Genomic DNA, 20,695 nt, shown 5'->3' on the forward strand with positions numbered 1-20,695 from the left:
ATGTTCAAAGAAGTTAAAGGAAAATTAAGATGGTGTTCTCTTTTCAGCTTGCTTTCACAAACTTCACTACATTTTGCACAAACTTCCTCTGGTAAGATAATCTGTTAAGGATTCCTGTGGAAACATTTCAATTTCAAAGATATCACGTCAATTTTTTTCTCTTCCAAACTGAGGAATATTGCTAACATTGAGGGAGATTGCAACATAACACAAGACGACATTAGAAGGCTTACAGACTGATCAGTTGAGTGGCAAATAGATTTTAGATAAATGTGAGGTATGCATTTTGGGGGGGGATGGGTGGGGGGAGAGGGGAGAATAAAAACATCACTTGCACCTTAGAAAATAAAAAAACTGAATTGAGTAGAAGAACAAAGACACAAGGCTAACAAATAATTACAAGATCTCAGATCAGTAAACCAATGAAAAATGATAAAAAGGCACTGAGATTTATTTCTAGGGGTTTAAAAGTAGCAAAGTTATGTCAAACTTGTACAGTGTCCTGATCAGGCTGCACTGGTCTGGTGTTCACACTATAAAAAGGATGTAAACATGCTGGCAAATGTGCAGAAAAGACTGACAGAATAATGCCAGAACTGCATGATTACGTCCATCAGGAAAGATGTGTGGGAGGAGAAGATGAGGTAGAACGAATGGAAGGTGACTTGTACAGAACATAAATATAAGCACAGACTGGTTGGGCCAAATGGCTTCTTCCTGTGCTGTATATTCCATACAATTTTATGTAATCTCTCCACTCCTGCTACTGAAATGTCATGTATTATTGGAGAAAGAATGAGTCTGGATGACCCTTTGTCAGAGCTGATGAATGATCATCCAGACTCAAAACATTAGAGCTAATGCTCTCTCCACAGATGCTGTCTTTGTTTCAGAATCCAGCATCCACAGTAATGTGCTTCAGTCACCTATTATTAGTGAACAACTTAAGAGATAGCCAGGCTTAAAGGCCAGTCTGCAAAACTTAAACTGGCAGGTAACTTTTGCAACTGCATTCGTCTTTCACGGAAAGCTGACACAGTTTGGAAAATATATTATTTAAATTTCATAGTAAAACCAACTTGCATGTTATGGAATTCATATAACATACCTCTGTTTCAGGTTCGATGATGTAATTAGTGATTCAAAGTAAAGAAAATTTTGATTCAAGACTGATTTTTCTCTGATCTTTACGATCCCTAGTAACAAGTAGTCATAAAACATACATCAAACTTAAAACTTTAAATGAGACATGTCAGGAATTAAGCAGCCTCTACTTAGAACGCAGAACCTGCTGAAGAGGCTTTGCTGTGAATCAATTACAAGGAGCCTTTTTCACAGTGACTTCATTACAGTGCTAATGTAAGCTTACTTATGATTCATAAATAAACTTTAAACTTTTACACAGCCCAATCAGCAAAAAAATGTTGTTTAGGTAAATATTGCTGAATCTGGATACAAGATGATGATGAGATGTCAGAGGCATTGTTTAGTTACTTCTGTATTTACCCCATGCTGCTTGGTTTTAATGAAAAAAAAACAGGCTGCCTTCCCTTTATGGATCCAATAAAGAATTATGTGAAACCCCTCATTTCTCCTTTTCAAAGGCTAAAAGACTTATTTTGTTTTGATTCCCCCGAAAGCCTTTTGAGAAAATTGTCAGTGGTTGACTGGCTGCTCCAAGCAAACCATTATGCTATTTAAATAAAGCAAATCAATAGTATCACCACAGCACAAACATGTGTGATATCATAGCTGACAACCGCCTAACAACCTCTAGAGGATTCACAGCAAAGCCTCTTCAGCAGGTTGTGCGTTCTAAGTACAGGCTGCTTAATTCCTGACATGTCTCATTTAAAGTTTTAAGTTTATTTATTAGTGTCACAAGTAGGCTTACATTAACACTGCAATTAATTAACAGTGCAAATCCTCTAGTTGCCACACTCAGTGTCTGTTCGGGCACACTGAGGGAGAATTTAGTTTGGCCAATGCAGTGAACCGGCACGTCTTTCGGACTGTGGGAGGAAACCGGAGCACCTGGAGGAAACCCACACAGACACAGGGAGAATGTACAGATTCTGCACAAATAGTGACGCAAGCTGGGAATTGAACTTGGGTCCCTGGTACTGTGAGGCAGCAGTGCTAACCACTGTGCCATCATACACCCATTTTAGATGTGACATTGGACACATGCATCAGGTTGATTTTTGACAATTACTTCTTGAAATGTTTATACAAATATATAAAATAAAGTGCAAAAAAAGACAAAAAATATTTAGAAATCATTGAGAACATAAAAGGTAGGCATCATTCATAGGAACAACATCAGAAATCTTTATGACCTTGGTAAATATCTTCCTTTTTCTTCAGCATGCATGCACTCAAGGTTTGGTAAAGCAGCATCAGAACGCAGAGTGTTAGAATTCTGATACATAGTTCCTATTAAGAGTGTTACGTCTTTCCATTTTAAATAACTATGACAACATAGAAAATAAACCAATCTGCTAACTTAGAACTTAATATACAATTAAAAAAAAACACCTTCTAAACAAATAGTTTAAATATATTACAATATCTAAGCAATGAACAAAACTGACGCCATAGAGAATTCAATGGCTGCACTGGTGCAGAATGGGGGTTTACGCTTCTCTAACTCTATTGCCCACCAGTGTGCAGCAGTGTTCTCCAACATTGAGTTCTCTTCCTTCCTCTGTGCAGTTTTACATTATTACCCTCAAGCAATCAAAATATCGTGCTATGACGATAGCGTCATCCAGACTCAAAACATTGGCTCTATTCTCTCTCCTGCTGACAGACTGCTTAGATTTTCCAGTATTTTCTGTTTGTGTTTCAGCATCCATAACATTTTGCTTTCATAATAACAGTATTTAGTTTTAACAATCTTGTAGACAAAATTTTTTTTAGTTGAGATTATTGTGTGCAACACCAAAATGATTGACCCAAATAATGCTGTAACTTATTTTATATATTCATGAACAAACTGTGCCTTGAATCCAGTGGATTAAATATAAAAATAAACCATTACTGAGTTGTAACAAGAAAGAATTCTTGAAGATGCATAGTGAATGTAAACTATAGGATTCATCCTTTGGATAAAGATTCCACGTATGTCAGAGCACTCTGCATAGACGTCAGACAGTAGCCTTCTTCACCAATCAAATACCTAAAGAAAGAAAAATTGGCATTAGTTATTCTTTATGATCATATATTTGAAAGCTGCATGAAATCTGTAGAATTTTCCATGGAGAAGGCCAGGTTTGCATTAAACCAAGATCCTTTCAAGTTTTCATTGTTCAGTTGTTGCAACAGGATGAGAAAGAAAATGACACACCCTGATGTGCATGCCATTTTCCCAGCGCCCCGCCAGGCACTGTGACTGAATATTACAGTTTCGGCAGTACATAGGAATATTTAAAAATTTAAAATACTTTAAATAAGCTAATGGTGCAAAGATAAACGAGTTATTAAAATACAGGAGTTTCCAAACCACAACTGTGGACTTTAACTGATCCTTGATAGTGACCTTTGCATTGAAAGCAACTAAGTTCAATAAGTATTTATATTTCTGACTTACTGGTTTGAGCTTTGTGAGCTTAAAGATATTTAAAACAAATAATGAGATACTAAATTAAGAACACCGGAATATATTGGTAATCAGTTTAGATATATTCAAACTTAATGGGATTATTGATTTAAACTTAATATGCAGTCCATGAGAAATCACAGTATGCACTCAAATGAAATACAAAGATGAGAAAAACCTGGATACTCAATTGTTAATATAAACAACAACATTTGTTTGCTTTGAGCAATGTATAGTATAGTGAGCTTTTACTTCAGCTGTAATTAAATAAGAAGCTCAGTTGGAACCAGGGAACACTATGAAAAGATCCATCTTCACCAGTCTGCAGAAGCTATGTTTTTCCTCCCAAAACTGACAGCGATTAAAATACTGGCTGTGCTTCAAGAACCCAGTCGCTGTAGGATATGGACTCAAGTGGCAGACAGCTCCTCAGGGCAAACTGTGACCTACATTACGTGGTGACTGTTAAATTTTAGGAAATTTCAACCGAGCATAGATGCATTTCATTGGAAAGCAACAATGAAAAGTCCTTATGAGAAACTTTACAGAATGCTTTTTTACACATTGAATGCAACCCGGTATTTAGCTGCAGATTTTTTTCAGGAAAAAGTTCAGGGAAGGTTATCAGGCCAGCACTCATTTTTATACAGCAGAATAATATTTCTTTTTGGTAAGGTATATTGCAGTTTAACCTCAAATACAAGTAAGATGTACTTCAATATTAATAATCCTCAGAATCATAGACAATGGGAGCAATTTTCTTCCACCAAGTACATTTTATACAAACATGGACTTGATGAAGTTGCACATTTATGATCATTAATAGACAATCATGTTGTAAAACATCATCATTTATTTTGTTGGTTATTAATTTGCTCGAATTGATTTGGCCAGCTATATAAACCATGTCATGATTTTGGTCCTCATATGGTGAAGCAGAATTTGAGTAACCTGGCTCGTGTGTGAAGCTAAATCAGTATTTTAGGATTCCCCATTCAGCTCTCAGTGTTTTTTTCAAGTTTAAGTTCATTTACTAGTGTCATAAGTATTCTTACATTAACACTATAATGAAGTTACTGTGACAATCCCCTAGTCGCCACACTCTGGCGCTTGTTTGGATACACTGGAGTGAGAATTTAGCATGACCAATGTACTTAACCAGCAATGGAGAGACCATTATTATTATCAAGTTACACTTTGATCTTTCCCCTATTTCTTCACCGTATCTCATCATGTTCCTCCCCTCTGGTCTCACCTTTAAAATCCTTGTTCTGTACTGCCCACATTCTGTGTTTCCTGCAATATGTCCTCCCTCATTATCTTTAGTTCCTATTCAACTGAATTGGACTTCCAAGTTCAATCCTCTCAACCATAGTGATTCACCTCTGCAAGAGGACCCACTTCCATGCTGTCTCAGCACATTTAACATGCTTCTGTTACTTCTATACAATAAGCTCACCATTTTATTGCTCTCCTAGCTGGTCTTCCAACCTTCCCCACCTTAACATTCAGCTCATCTAAGTCATTGCTGCCTACGTCCTACTTTGCACCAAGTCCATTTGCCCAGAGCTACTGTGCGTTATTGAGCTACATTGGCTTTTCGTTTGCTCGCATTCAATATTTAAATTCTTTCCAGACCTCACACCTCCTATCTCTGTAACCTTCTCAAGCTCTTAACTCCCATTGCACACTCTGTCCTTAATATTCTGGCGAGTTCTGCATCCCTCCCATCAACCGTGACTACTTGCCTGTCAACCTGACATGCCAGCTGCCTATCTTCCTTAAATCACAACCTTGTGGCCAATTCTATGCTCACTATCCTAACATTACCATCAGCTTTTCTTTGTGCCTCTGTGTTTGCCATTTGATAACTTTTCTTTGTTAAATAAGCTACATAAATGCCAACTGCTGCTGTTGTTATTGTTGAGAATATTACAAAGGCATCTCAGCCTTTGTTTAAACAAATGATGCTGCGTTTGTATTTTCAGAATGGAAAGGGAAAGAAATTATTAAAAAAAAGTTAAACAAAGGAACAAAACATTTTTTGAATTACTTGTCTGACAAGAATAGAATCAACTTTGCAGAAGTGTTCAGTTGGAGATTACAAATTAGACAGATTACCACAGGAAATAAAACACAATAAAAAACAAGTCAACTCACAAAAATACATACTTGAAATGCCTGAAAGGCAGACAACAGCTTTATGCCTGACACTGGGAATTTTCTGAGGGTTTTCCCCACATATAGCATCTTTTCTCACGCTCTCTCTCTCTCTCTTTTATCCAACCAGACACAAAATTCACTGGTTGGAAAAATTACTGGCCCAACTATGCATCCTGGTACACTGTAGCAAAGTGGTAAGTAATCCTTTTAAAATCAAAGTTCAATCTTTCTTTATAAAATCTTTTCATCATATTCTGAAGGTCGCCTTTAAACTAAAAGAAAAGTTAAGACCTGTAAAAATCTATATTTTGGAGTAATCATATTAGATTATTCCTAGCTAAATGTCTAAATTTTCTTCCAAGGGATGTTTTGTGTATTTATAATGATTTTCAATTATCTACAAATAAGTTCCCAGCAAAAGGATTTGCCTGCACAGCGGCTTTGCACTTTGGTAGAATGTAATTACACAAGGCCCCTGCTAAGCAGAGTACTTGCAACAAAGGCATAACAATATGTGAGAAATTGGGATCGGCCAGTTGTCGTCATAAAGTAAAACAAACGAATTCATGCACATTCAGAATAGAACAGTTAAAGAGGAAAGGGAAATTATGAATGACTCCCATGTTAATTGCCCAATCTGTTCGAACTTTGGTTCTACACGTGTATAATATGTACTCAATCATGTCTCAAATAGAACACAAAATGGGGAATTTAAAAACAAGGAAAATCACTAAGCAAAAATTAAATCCATACTAAAACAAACACAACCAAAAGGATAAATGTGTCCTCTTGGAATAAGTGGCATGTCCCGAAGAATCAACATTTCTCCCTTTTCAAAAATGAATACACTGCAGATGTGCTGGCAGATGACAGTCAGAGACCTTCTAACCAACATCATGACAAACGTGGTTTGTAAACACTGGAAACTTTAACATTGCGTGAGCTTATGAAATAATTAGTTCATGATCCAAGGTCTTATTTTATTTTTTGCCAAGGGCTGTCAATTGATTTTTTTTTTAATTGCAATTTTGTTTTGCTCATTTTCTTCATAGTTGTTTGGCACATGCACAAGTATAGAAGGGAGTGGAAGGACCAAATTCTGTGAGAGACAACAGCAATTGAGAAAATTATGTGGTTCAGTGGTTAAGTTGCCTGAAGGCTTAATTTTATTTTAGTTATTTTATTTTAGATATGTTGTGATGTGCCAAGAAAAGAATGATTCTGCTGCCCAAAGTATATATAATTAGGGAAGAAACAGAAATTAAAGCAATTAAATATTGAAAATTTCATTACATTTTCTTTGTTTATCATACTGTTGTTAAGAAAAAGAATGGGTAATAGTTACTAATCTACTTCCTTACGGGAAATTTATTTTATTTATTCATGGGACATGGATATCGCTAGCTGGCCAGCATTTATTGCCCATCCCTATTTGTCCAAGAGCAGTTGAATGTCAACCACATGGCTGTGGCTCTGGAGACACATGTAGGGCCGACCAGGTAAGGATGGCAGATTTCCGTCCCTAAAAGATATTTGTAAACCAGATTTTTTTTCTGACAATTGACAATGGTTTCATGGTCATCAGTAGATTCTTAATTCCAGATATTTTATTAATTTCAAATTCCACCATCTGCTGTGGCGGGATTTGAACCCAGGTCCCCAGAACATTAGCTGAGTTTCTGAATTAATAGTTTAGTGATAATACCACTTGGTCATCGCCTCCCCTAATTACCTCAAGATAACTTTTGTTTGGTATTTCATGGAACATTTCTTGGAGCTATTTTAGCTCCTCAGTACAGGTTAGCACTGTGGTGCTGGTGACATCTCAGTACTGCCCTGGTACAAACAGTGCAGTGAAAAAAGAGCAGAAATTTCACTCCAACAGTATCCTTGGGATACTTTAAGAAGACTTTCAGTTTACTTAGAATCCTCTGCTTTACAAGTTGTTCACTTCAACTTAAGAATCAATTCATCTAAGAAACTACAGACCTGTCATGGAAGAGACTGGGACAATCTAAAAAGTAAAGTCAAAGTTTATTTATTAGTCACAAGTACATTACATTAACACCACAATGAAGTTACTGTGAAAATACTCTAGTTGTCACACTCCAGCATCTGTTCAGGTGCACTGAGGGAGAATTTAGCATGGTCAATGTACCTAATCATATAATATAATTGTATTGTTTTACTGTTTACCTGTACCTAATGTTTGTGTGTGGTAATTAGCGAATCAAGCAAGCGAGATATCACATTTTAAATCTCTGAGGTAAGTGATAGGTGTGTGATAATTAAAAAAAAAATTAGTTTTACAAACTCTCAAACTTGCTGCTGGGATTATTTAAATTAGGACAATCATTTTGAGCGTAGGAAACACATTAAATGTACACATTCTGATCATGGACAATTAAAAGGAACGCACCAATTCTATCAGTGACAAAATTCATTTTAATGTCTATCTAGCTCATCTTTAAAATCCTTCATAACCTCACTGCATTGCATCTTCCCAGTCTCTCTCTATATAATCTGCCTCAGTATTCTGTTCTCCCACCTCTGAATTTTTGTGCACCACCCTCCATTGGAGACAGAGCCTTCAGCCACCTGAGTCCATGAAACCTATTTCCAAGATTATATGGAACTCCTTCCCATAATCTTTCCACTTCTTTGATTAATGATTATTCAGCTTATATAACTTCTCCCCTCCTGACATGGTATGCACTTCTTTGTTTTCCATGATGTCGGAATGTTATTTGCACCAAAATACACTATAAACGCAAATTTAAATTGCAATAAAGCATCAATCAAATCCATGGGAGTGGGAGCAAATGTAAAATCATCACCATTTTGTAAAATGTTCATTCCATTATTGGAGATACAAATCAACCATTCTTGAACTGTAAAGGGTAGCCTGCTCTACAGGGCAATGCATTTTATAGGAACTCTGCTCAGATAATTTCTTTGGACAGAATTCAAGTTTTTAACAACTCTACTGAATGAATACTTGCTGTTTCCCACAACACATTTGCGTTAGATGACCCTAGGCCACATAATTATTTTCACTGCTGCACACTGCATTTAAAAAACATTGATCCAATATTTCAGTTGTAAGGTCTGTGGTTGTAAAAGTATGCGATTATTGTAGCATTAATAATGCAATAATTCTCATTTATCAGTTATCTGCAAAATTCCATCAAGGTCAAGAAATTTGACTGTCCAGTGGTATATATAATGTAGCTTCAGAATTAAATGCAACTTAAATAAAATGACCCAGGGCCACATTTCTGCATTCTCATTCTGAGCCAGATTTTTGTTTAAAAACATCACTGACACAGTAGCATTATGTTAAGTATTTGCGCCTAATATGCTGGAAATTCTTTGCCCATTTTTACATAGAAAGCTTTTGGAAGGTTATGGTTAAGAGTTGCATTGAACAAAAAGCACATTCAAGAAGTTTTTAAAAAATGCAAATGAGTAAGATTTTAATCCATTTCTCCAAATTTTGTAAATAATAAGCAATAAGTAATCAATAAGGAACCACACCACTGTGTTGGGGACGTCCCTATTCTTGGACACTTGGCAGGGCTGGAATGTGTTAAGCTTTTTTTTAAAAGACAATACTGGGGATATAAAAAGGGGAGATAAGCAGCCAGAATGGTTTTTAAAGCAAAAATCTAGGCCAGAAAGCAATGCAGATATGTGACCCTGAGTTATATTTAAAGCAAAATAATCTAGGAAGAGGACAGTAACATATTGTAAGTAGGCCTGGATAACAGAACTTTAATGTGACTTGACCATTTATAAACTATTTTCATACTATACTTACTATACTAAGCCAATGAGATCAAGACAGCATTATGTACTGACAGTGAGCTAAAGAAGCCACTTTGTGTGCTCTGTACTTTATAAACTCTCATTAAGAACTATGGTGTAGTTTGCAGCCAACAGTAACAATTCTTGAACAAGTATTATATCTTGATTAAGTTACAATTGAAGAAGTGACAATTAAGGTTGGATTATATTCAAATGTTTGCAAGTTAAAAAGTACCAGTTTTTTGCTGTAAGTTTCTGTGTTGGATGAGCACTGATTCAGGTATTCTGGGCAGAATCTTCCATTTTGGAGTCCAAGTCCACTGGCAGAAATAGAATTCAGAGTGGTTTCTGTTGGGGGTTGGGATGGCTGACCACAGAGGATCCTGCATTGATGAGCTCATTACTTAGGCACCCATGCAAAGCAAGGCAAATACTGAGGCAGGAGGTGGGCAGGAAGTCGCTGTCCCTGCCCTTATCTCTGGGTCTGGGTGCCATATTTAAAGGGCACCTGATTGTTTCCACTTTTGCCTGATCACCACTCTACTCTTCCCCGCTAACCCTTCCTCCCTTCACTGATCATCCTCATGTAAGTTGCACTGCCACCACCCAGTCTCAGCCATTAGGCTGACATTTAGACACTCACCAAAGAGTACAAAGGCAACTCACTGTTAATCCTGGGAGAGGTATACTTTGCCCGGCAGTGCACCCTACTTTTGTGTAGTTGTGAATGTGAACATTCTCATTTCTCACTGACAGGCAAATTAATTTGGAATGGAGGCCTATTTCTGGCAAGGTGGCTTTTTAATGAGCATGGATGACATGCTGATGCAAGCAAAAGGCTTCCTGACTGTGTTTGTCAAGAAGTTTTGACCCACCTTTAATGTCCTAAAACAGAATTCCTAGTTTCTTCCTGATGTTGGGAAACTGATTTAATTGGCCTCATGCCAATTCATTTCCACTGCCAAACTTCCCGCTGCAGGTGGGACTGGAAGATTTCACCCCCTGTGTGGATTCAGCATCGCTCTGACTTTGACCATGTGAAGATGAGACTGAAAAATAGACAACTGTGCAAACTCAGATCTGGAAAGATACACTGATCCTTCAGATGGACAATGCTCACAGGTCATAGAATCATAGAATCCCTACAGTGCAGAAGGAGGCCATTTGGCCCACTGAGTCCGCACCAACCACAATCCCATCCAGACCCTATTCCCATAACTCTTACATATTTACCCTGCTAATCCCCCTGACACTAGAGGCAATTTATCATGGCCAATCAACCTAACCTTTACATCTTTGGACTGTGGGAGGAAACTGAAGCACCTGGAGAAAACCCACACAGACATGGGGAGAGTGCGCAAACTTCAGACAGTGACCCGAGGCTGGAATTGAATCCGGGTCCCTGGCGCTGTGAGGCAGCAGTGCTAACCACTGTGCAACCCAACTCTAATTAAAACAATCCAACAATAAAGTTGGTGGACTGCAAAGTTACAACATATTTGATTCAAGATGAATTAAGAGTAATTCAGGGGTTAAAAGTGGAGCTGAGCGATATTTTGCTAGTTAGTCACACACAGAAAGCTCCCGAGGCATAATTTGAAAGAACTGATGTCAGCAAAGGAACCTAAGGAAATTAATACGTCAGTACCCTGATCATCCAACTGAAGGTGTAACAGTCCGTTTCAGTAAGTAATCTTTTTCCTTTTAGAATAAAATGTATTTTCATTGATTATTCGAGACTCCTATCATGCCTTATGGTTAAAGTCTTGCACAAAGGTTATTTTGGAATTGGGTAATTAGTTCTCAAATATCCAAGCTTAATTATTAAAAATAAAACAAAATAGTCAATAAAAACTGACCATACTTATTATTGCAGTGGAACTGATTGGATTAAATGAATATGATCAGAATTGTTGCTCTGCGCCTTTGTTTGCTCTGGCTGGGGCACTGTGATGAAACAAGTGCTTTCCAGATTGGCTTTTGAAAGGATTGTGGCTGTGACTGTAGAGGCCACAGAAATGAACATCTGATTCAAAACTTGAGGGGATACTATTGGTCTGGAGCTGTGTCCTATTTACAACTCAAGGCCCATGTTCTTGTGAAGAATTTAGATACAAGGGACAATGATACTTCAACTGCACTGAAATAATGATGAAAGTGATACAAAGTAGACCAGTGCACTCTGGAGAAAAGATCGAATATAGAGTTAATACAGCATTTCTCAAAGGGTGGTGAATCTCTGGAATTCTCTGCCCGTTGAGGTGGTGGAGGCTGCCTCGCTAAATATTTTTAAGTCGCGGGTTGATGGGTTTTTGATAAGCGAGGGGATTAAGGGTTATGGGGAGAGGGCGGGAATGTGGAACTGAGACACGACAGATCAGCCATGATCTTACTGAATGGCGGGGCAGGCTCGAAGGGCTGGATGGCCTACTCCTGCTCCTATTTCTTATGTTCTTCTTATGTAAAACATTGAAATACATAGAGGAAGTGATTCTCCCAAAATAAATCTGTGTCGAATTCATGCAAAAACTGGGGTAAATCTTTCAGTGGGAGTTTCAAAGTGAATCTCCCACAGTCTGTGCATTGCAGAGTGCGCCAGCGTGATTCACACAAAAGTGCTGTGGGCGGGGCCTACTCCCACTGGAGAGGCCAGCAGTACAGTGCTGAGTGGACAACTGCGCATGCGCTGATCTGTCAGCACCTAGATTGGTGCACTGTCACTGGCACTGCAAGGCTGGGCTTACGTTTGCTGGCCAGCACAGCAACCCCACATCAGTGCCCCACTGATCCCCCCATGGCCCAATCATTGGTCCCCCAGGCCTGCCTCAGCCCCACCCCACCCCAATACCCAGACCCGATTGCTGGCCTTCCTCCCTCCATCACTGATCCCTCTGCAGTGGCAGTGGCCCCCACCCCAACTGATCACCCCTCCCGAAGTCCCACCCCATACAGGCCCTGCTCCCTTGGCACTGCCCAATGCCCAGTGGGCAGTACCAAGGTGCGCTCTGGGCATTGCCACTTTGCCCTTTGAGTAGTGTCATGGAGCCATGCTGGCACTGCTAAGCTGGCAAATACCCAGGAGGCACCCTCTCATCCCCTACCCTTTGGGCAGCCTCGATGGTTCCCGTTCACCCCACTGATGGATCAATCCATGTTCAGATTCAATGATCAGACTGCGATGATTTGTGAAGCAAATGCAGTAGCAACCCCCCGAATATACAAACATGGATTACAAACACTATGCCCTTTGTAGAACACCAGATTATTATAAATAATTTCCTACTCTTCTCTGAACGGCATTTCCATTCTTTCAGATCTCTGTTTGGGACACTTTGAAGCATAAATGCCAGCATGTCAATGATGCGCTGGAGGTTTATATTTGCCACAAATCTGACGGATGACTGCTTGTTTCAATTCAGCTGTCACCTTTCAGTCCTCAATGGAATATTGTTGCCTTTGATCTATGCCAATTTCAAACTCAGACTCCAGAGCAACTGATTTTAAGTTTCCCTGACAGTTGTGCTTCCTTTCCCTTAAAATAACATTTTCATGTGTCATAACACATAAATCCATCAAGGAGATTAACACTTCTCAGCTGGGCTCCAAGTACACAGTTCAAATTAGCTAAACAATTGATTCCCTGCCTCAATTTTCACATTTACTTTAAAGCATATTTACATTCAAAAGTGATAAGTCACAAACATTGTTCAAAGACCTTTTGGAAAAATTAAAACATGGTTTTGGAAAAACAAACCATTAATATTCAGAGATCACTGGATCTTTAAAAACATGCACAAGCTTGAAAATAAATCCAGAGAAATTTAATATTTATTTGCAAAAATAAATTGTCCAGAAGTATTTTGACCCAGAAGCACATTATGCTGGAACTCAACATGCAACACTGCACTATTCAATTGAAGAATTCAAAAACCTTTCCGTAATGAATTCTCAATAGTTCAGTATAGAAATATACACCACAGTTGAAAGATATTTGGCCCATCGTGTCTGTGCTAGTTGAGAATGAGCTATATTGCCTAATTCCCCTTTTCAATTCTTGGTCTATGCTCCTTTAGCTTATGTCATGAAATGTGCACATCCAAATACCTTCTAAATGTGATGAGGGTTTCTTCCACTATCAGCCTGACAAAAGGTCATTGCATTGAAGCATTAACTGTTTTTCTTTCTGCACAGGTGTTGCCTGACCTGCTGAGTACTTCCAGGGTTTTCTGTTTCTTGTTACAATTCATAGGCCGGAACTCTACAACCCCTGAGGGTATGAAAGTCTGACAACGGAAAACCCTTTGACCTCGGGCAGGAATTTCCGATCTCACCTGAGTGAGGCTGTAAAATCCCACCCATTGTCTACACATAGAAAACAAGCAACACCAGATTTTGGCTAAACAAGGTAAAGTCTCTCAGTTCAGCTCATAAAAGGTACCATTTCATAGTTTAGCCATGAGTTCCTTTCCGAATTTACAACCCAATATTTACTAACATTAATCAGCTCAAACGTGACTCGAAGAATTTTACATGTGACGTGCATGCGTGGTGGATGTGTTTCCTGGTTCTGCCTGAGATCCATGCAAATACATGGTAGCACGCTAGCTAGTCACTAAACGTGCTGGGGTACAATGGCAACCTAGCAGAAAGTATAAGGCAGCTTCTACAGATCGCTGAAGACACCTGGAGTGATAGAGGGAGGTCGTCAACATGGCAGCAGCAGCCCTCAGCAGACATTCCAGGCAGGAGAGCACTTCAGATGGGCAGCAAGTCCCTCCAATTCTCAGATGACTGTGCAAGCATTCCTGAGGCGGCGACGACGACTGCCAGGAGGGATTTCCTGATGCTGCAGAATGGTAGAAGGAAGCCACGCTACCGTACATAAGAACATAAGAAATAGGAGCAGGAGTAGGCCATCTAGCCCTTCGAGCCTGCCCCGCCATTCAATAAGATCATGGCTGATCTGTCGTGGCTCAGTTCCACATTCCCTCCCTCTCCCCATAACCCTTAATCCCCTCTCTTATCAAAAACCCATCAACACGCGTCTTAAAAATATTTAGCGAGGCAGCCTCCACCACTTCAACGGGCAGAGAATTCCAGAGACTCACCACCCTTTGAGTGAAGAAGTTCCTCCTCAACTCCGTTCTAAACCGCCCCCCCTTTATCTTGAGGCTGTGCCCCCTAGTCCTACTGTCCTTTCTGAGTGGGAAGAGTCTCTCCACCTCTATCCTATCCATCCCATTCATCATCTTATACGTCTCAATGAGATCTCCCCTCATTCTTCTAAACTCTAACGAGTACAAGCCTAGTTTATTCAGCCTCTCCTCATAGCTCAACCCCCTCAACTCCGGTATCAGCCTAGTAAACCTCCTCTGCACTCCCTCCAAGGCCAAAATATCCTTGCGTAAGTACGGTGCCCAAAACTGCACACAGTACTCCAGCTGCGGCCTCACCAATGCCCTATATAGCCGCAGCAAGACCTCCCTACTTTTATATTCAATCCCCCTCGCTATGAAGGCCAGCATCCCATTCGCCTTCCTGACCACCTGCTGCACCTGCAAGCTGGGTTTTTGCGACTCATGCACAAGGACCCCGAGGTCCCTCTGCACCGTCGCCTGCTGCAGTTTTTCGCCACGTAAGTAGTAATCCTTCCTACCATTACTCCTACCAAAGTGGACCACCTTGCACTTGCCAACATTAAATTCCATTTGCCAGTTCCTGGCCCATTTGCTCAGCCTATCTAGATCCTTCTGTAGACTCTCCACACCCTCCGCGCAATTTGCCGTTCCACCAATCTTGGTGTCATCAGCAAATTTCGACACCATACACTCGGTTCCCTCCTCCAGATCATCTATATAAATGGTAAATAGCTGAGGCCCCAGCACCGACCCCGGGGCACTCCACTAGTCACCAACCGCCAATCCGAATAGCACCCATTGACCCCCACTCTCTGCCTCAACCAAGAAGGCTTGGCAGAGATGGCAGGCGCATGTTCTGATACATGTGGATACTGTGCCAGAAAAGGTTCTATATCTTCTGTGCTCTGCAACGGTGAGTTCAGAGCTGGTGTTGTTCAGTGTGGAGAACTGAGGAAGGCTGTGCCTTTCTTGCACTCACAGGTGTAGGAATAAAGGAGCCTTCAAACATGCCTCAATCCGTGTGTGTTAGAGCTGGACAGAAAATCTGAGGCCCTGGGTCTATCAAAAGTGTGCAAAGAGATTGGGAATGTCCAAATGGTTTGCTTAGGTCAAGGGCGGGGGAGGTGAGGGACTGCTTGGAATGGTGCTGGAGGAGAGTTTAGCACTGAATGGAGCTTTGCACCAACAGGAGATACGCAGCCACAACAATGCTGAGAGATTTTTATCATTGGTGGTGGGGTAGTGATGCTAGCAATCCTCACCAGCCATCAGCTAGGAACTTGGAATTCGAATGCGAATGAGAAGGAAGCTCCTCAGGTCACAGTATGTCTGGTATCTCTGAGGAAGGTAAGAACCCAGTGGGCAGAATCCAGAGAGGTGGAGAGTAAAGAGAATGTCAGCTTGCCTCACCTTCCTCATAAGGACTTCTGAGAAACAGTGGGCACATCATGCTCACGTGCTGGAAGCAGAGAGTGCCTAGGGTGTCAGCAGTTGGAGGACTACTGGAGACCAAGACCATGCTGTGTCCGAGGGAAACGATGAGCCTCTTGAATCGTCACTCAGGTGGCAAATGCTGGATGTTCAGCGGGATGCGCAAGAAGATCTGGAGGCGATCCCTGAGAGTCCATGTGCCACGGTCCCTGTCATGGAAGAGTCCGTGCAGAGCACAAATGCTACGTTTACCGCTCGCTATGAGTGCACAGCCTGATCATTCAGACAGTAATGACTCTCATACAGAGGCAACTAAAGGAGCACAATCAGGGTCCTGGGGTTCCATTCAGACCTGAAGCCCTCAGACAGGCAATGACCTCAGGAGGATCCTCCCGGTGTGGGAGATGGATGCAGCGCCCAGTCTCAGATGGAAGTCCATCCAGCAATACGAGCAGGGAGGTCCAGACGTACCTATGGTCTCTGTGGGTTCCCAGATAAGGGCTGCAGCTCCTCTAGCAGTCACAGTGCAATCCCGAGTCCATGGCGACTGAGGATTGCCCATCCATGTCACTGAATGCGGCCTCTCAGGGACAGCCTGCTCAGGCCCCACCAGCCGAAGGATTACCGCCAAGGTCATCTCCACCAACAGGATATCACAAGTCAGCAATCTGTCTCAAATGCTGCTGTCAGAGAGAGAGAGCAGGGGGTAGAGGGACAAGACTTAGCACACGTAAACATCAACTTAAGGCAAAGTGAGCATAGTGATAGGTTTACACAGGTGGCTTTTTTTTATAAAAAGTGTATTAATCAGTTAAGGTTGGATTTTCATTTTGTTTCACTTAAAGGCCATAAAGATAAATGATTACTTTGCTCACTAGCCCAGAGCGTCCAATGTATTTGATGGTTTATTAATGAGGCAGTGATGTGACATTGGGTTCATGGCATGGTTCTCTGTGAAATGTTTGCGGAGGAAGCAATTTCCTTCGTCTCAGATAGAAGGCAGCATTGGCAGCCTGATTGAAGGAATGTTGAATCAAGGCCTCCCTGGTGTCCTCATCTCATTGAAAGTTCCTCATTTCTTTATCTTCACTATATGCCTGCCCAGGATTCATATGATTGAATTCCTCCGGGTGCATCTACCTCAGCGTCTTCCTGGTCCAGTGGCTTCCTCCCAGAGAGAACAAGGTAATGCAGAGTACAGCAGACAATGATGATGAGCGACACTTACTCTGAGGATACTGCAGCATATCCTGACTGGTCCAGACATCGGAAATTCATTGTTAGCACATCCATTGTCCTCTCCACCACTGCCTTTGTGGAGGCATGGTAATAATTGTACCTTTCCTCCACCTCTATCCTCACGTGCTTGAGTGGTGTCATCAGCCATCTTTCCAAAGTGTGCCCCTTATCACTCAACAATCATTCTTCAAGGTGAACTGGAGATGTGAACAGCCTGCTCAGTATGTAGGCATCGTGGAAGCTGCCAGGGTACCTCAAACAAGCCTGTACAATCTGAGTACAATCAACTGCACTTGCGATTTGAACACGTATGGAGTCATACCCCTTCCTATTGACAAAGGTACCTGGCTGGCATCTTATTGGCCACAATGGAGCAATCACACCCTGGATGTGGGTGAACCCCACTACTGCTACAGAGCCTCTGGCTGGCTTAAGTCCATCTTGAAATGGATGTGCTAAACTGCTTGAACAGAACGTGTCACCAGCCTGCAGATGCAGCTACACACAGCTGACCAACAGACTCTGCAAAGGTCACCATTGACCCTTGGAAAGATCTGGAGGGCTAAGAGCTACAGTGACCACGACAGCCATGTGCATTGAGTGTCTATCCACATAAGCAGAGACCACCTCCAACTTAACCATCTGGCAAATGGATGTGATGGCTTCACTTGAAAGCCAGAGCCTCCTGCAGCATTGATCCTCTGTCAAGTCGAAGTTGGATTGCTGCCTGTATACCCTGGCAGATGCATAATGGTATCACGTGCTGCTACTCCTGACCACCCTGTGCCTGTGTCTATTCTGAGGTGGAGCCTGCGACCACCTGGCTTCCTCCCTCTAAGGGCCCTGTCTTCCTCCTCAGATGTGCTCCTTATTAAATACATAAGCTCCATGTGCAGAGATGGAAATTGTGTGAGCTGTGGATGTGGAGAGGTTGGAAATCTCAGAGACGTTGCAAGACTGAAACGTCCTGAAAAATTCAAATTGTACACACAAACCTCAAAAGGATGAAGTGAAAATTTTCACAATACCCTAGTCTAAGCCCATACCAAACTCTCAATAGTTCCTACCAACTCAGCCTGCCTTTGCTCCTACCCTCTATTATCCTGCCCTTGGATGAGAGATCAGCATAAACAGTTTGGCTGCCCCCGTTTCCTGGGCACTGACCTGAAAATCACACAGGCAACATAAAATCCAGAAATTGGAGGTTAAATTCTTCAAATTAGCTTCTTAATTGTCAGTGGGCACAGATCTGATTTTCACGCCTGCTGACTGCAATGTTGAGAGTGCACGGTAACTTTGGGATGTGAACCTAATGTCTTACGCAACGTCACTTGCTCCCGGGTCAGACATGCCTCCGACCAAGTAGTGTAAAATTCTGATCATAAAAAAAGTTCAAGTATTTTTAAAAAGGCACTCCGCTCCAAGACACACAAGAGATTAAACAGGAGAGGAGCTACAGCAGATCACAGCAGCAGTCACCACCAGACAAATTATTGCTGGCTTCTCACTTGTGCTGCCAAACCAGTTTCAATTGAACTGATTAATTCACCGTTAATTGTGTGATCTGAAAAATTGAAACAATTATCAACCACTACAACTGCAATTCATTTTAGATCCTTAAAAATGATATCAATCTAAAAAATGGATGCGTTTTGCTGGAAATGGAACGGTTCTGAGTCATTTTGTTTCAGGTTATCAAACCAAAATGTTGTGAAAGTTCACGGAAGAGGACCAGCATTCTATTCCAGATCAGTCGGCGGTGAAACATATAAAAGGAGCTGAATATTTACACACATAAACTTTTATTTACATTACTTATTTACACACATTACTAACATGCACCTGCAAAATCAACAACCAGTTTCAGTCTGCGTCTCAAAATAGACGCACTTGCGAATCCCAGTTAATGCTCTCTTCCTGAATACGATTAAAGACTGAAAGAGTATACAATTAAGTTTGTATTTGTGAAATCTCATTTATCAGTTTGGTTTAAAAAAATGCCTATTTTAGGAATACATTTCACTTTGAACAACAAATGCATCGTTGGTTAAATGGGCTCGCCATGTCTAACTTCTTTTGAGCATTAATTTCTCTCCTGATAGCCACCTGACATTAGTTTGTTTCTAAATTTGCACTTAAAAAAAAAAATCACCCATCTTGCAAATTCAGGTGGCATGATGGCACAATGGTTAGCACTGCTACCTCACAGCACCAGGGACCTGGGATTGATTCCTGGCTTGGGTCACAGTCGGTGCAGAATCTGCACTTCTCCCAGTGTCTGAGTGGGTTTCCTCTGGGTGTTTCAATTTCCATCCACAGTCTGAAAGACGTGCTGGTTAGGTGCATTGATCATGCTAAATTCTCCCTCAGTGTACCTGAACAGGCACTTGAGTGTAGCGACTAGGGGATTTTCAAAGAAACTTCATTGCAGTGTTAATGTAAGCATACTTGTGACAGTAATAAATAAACTTAAACATTCCAAAAAGTTCATAATTTCTGCTTAACTTTAGGCGATTACCATATTCCATTTTATACTGAACATTTTTAAATATACACACAAAGAATAAAAGAAAATTACAGCACAGGAACAGGTCCTTTGGCCCTCCAAGCCTGCACCGACCATGCTGCCCAACTGAACTAAAACCCTCTTCTCTGCCGGAGATCATATCTCTTTATTGCCATCCTATTCATGTATTTGTCCAGATGCTCCTAAAAGTCACTATCGTATCTGCTTCCACTAGCTGTCCCGGCAGCAAGTTCCAGGCATCCACCACCCTCTGTAAAAAAAAACTTGCCTCATATATTTAACAGGTCTATTTCCTCTGTACACAGAAATATTTTTAAAAAGCAGCAGCACAATTGTCTGGCATTTGCTGTGCGTGCACAAGTCAGCAGTACTGGAATTTAAAACAGATTCCTAAACTTTATTTTTGAATTGTGCCAAAAAGGAAAGATTTGGCACTACTGAGCTATATACTCTGGTAAAGTTCCAGGTTTGACCCTGACTCTATTTGCCGCTCTCAGTCAGGTCAAATGTAGGGATGCTATAATTAGCCTCAATGTTTTTGAATTAGAGAAGAATTGCAAAACTCTCTTCACACTTGGAGACTTTGGGTCAGTTAGAAACAATATTTCGAGTTAAATATTTTTAAAAATCATACCGCCTTTTTAAAATTACTGCAGTTCCTCAATGTCAGTCTTACCCTTCATGAATAAATTCTTCCAAAGCTGCGCACTCTGAAACGAGCTGCGTTAAATTACTCTTCAGCACCACATAAGACAAAATTGGCAGCAAATCATCGGCACCGCTGCAACA

General features: G+C 40.9%; 1 protein-coding gene across 2 annotated transcripts in view; it reads right to left on the reverse strand.

Moving 5' to 3' along the window:
* Positions 1 to 281: 281 nt before the first annotated feature.
* vps9d1 (VPS9 domain containing 1) overlaps positions 282 to 20,695 on the reverse strand; it is an 81,742-nt gene continuing 61,328 nt past the window's right edge. Inside the window, exons 14-15 of one of the 2 annotated variants that reach the window (XM_080186781.1) lie at positions 20,583 to 20,687; positions 282 to 3,181 (exon numbers count right to left, since the gene is read on the reverse strand). In XM_080186781.1, the coding sequence (XP_080042907.1) occupies positions 3,100 to 3,181; positions 20,583 to 20,687 (187 nt within the window). In that variant the 3' untranslated portion in view covers positions 282 to 3,099. Of the gene's footprint in view, positions 3,182 to 19,220; positions 20,157 to 20,582; positions 20,688 to 20,695 lie in introns of those variants that run through there. The other variant, XM_080186782.1, reaches the window with a different exon arrangement.

Source organism: Carcharhinus amblyrhynchos, chromosome 4, assembly GCF_965287045.1.
Source record: "Carcharhinus amblyrhynchos chromosome 4, sCarAmb.v2.hapA, whole genome shotgun sequence".
Classification (NCBI taxonomy): domain Eukaryota; kingdom Metazoa; phylum Chordata; class Chondrichthyes; order Carcharhiniformes; family Carcharhinidae; genus Carcharhinus; species Carcharhinus amblyrhynchos.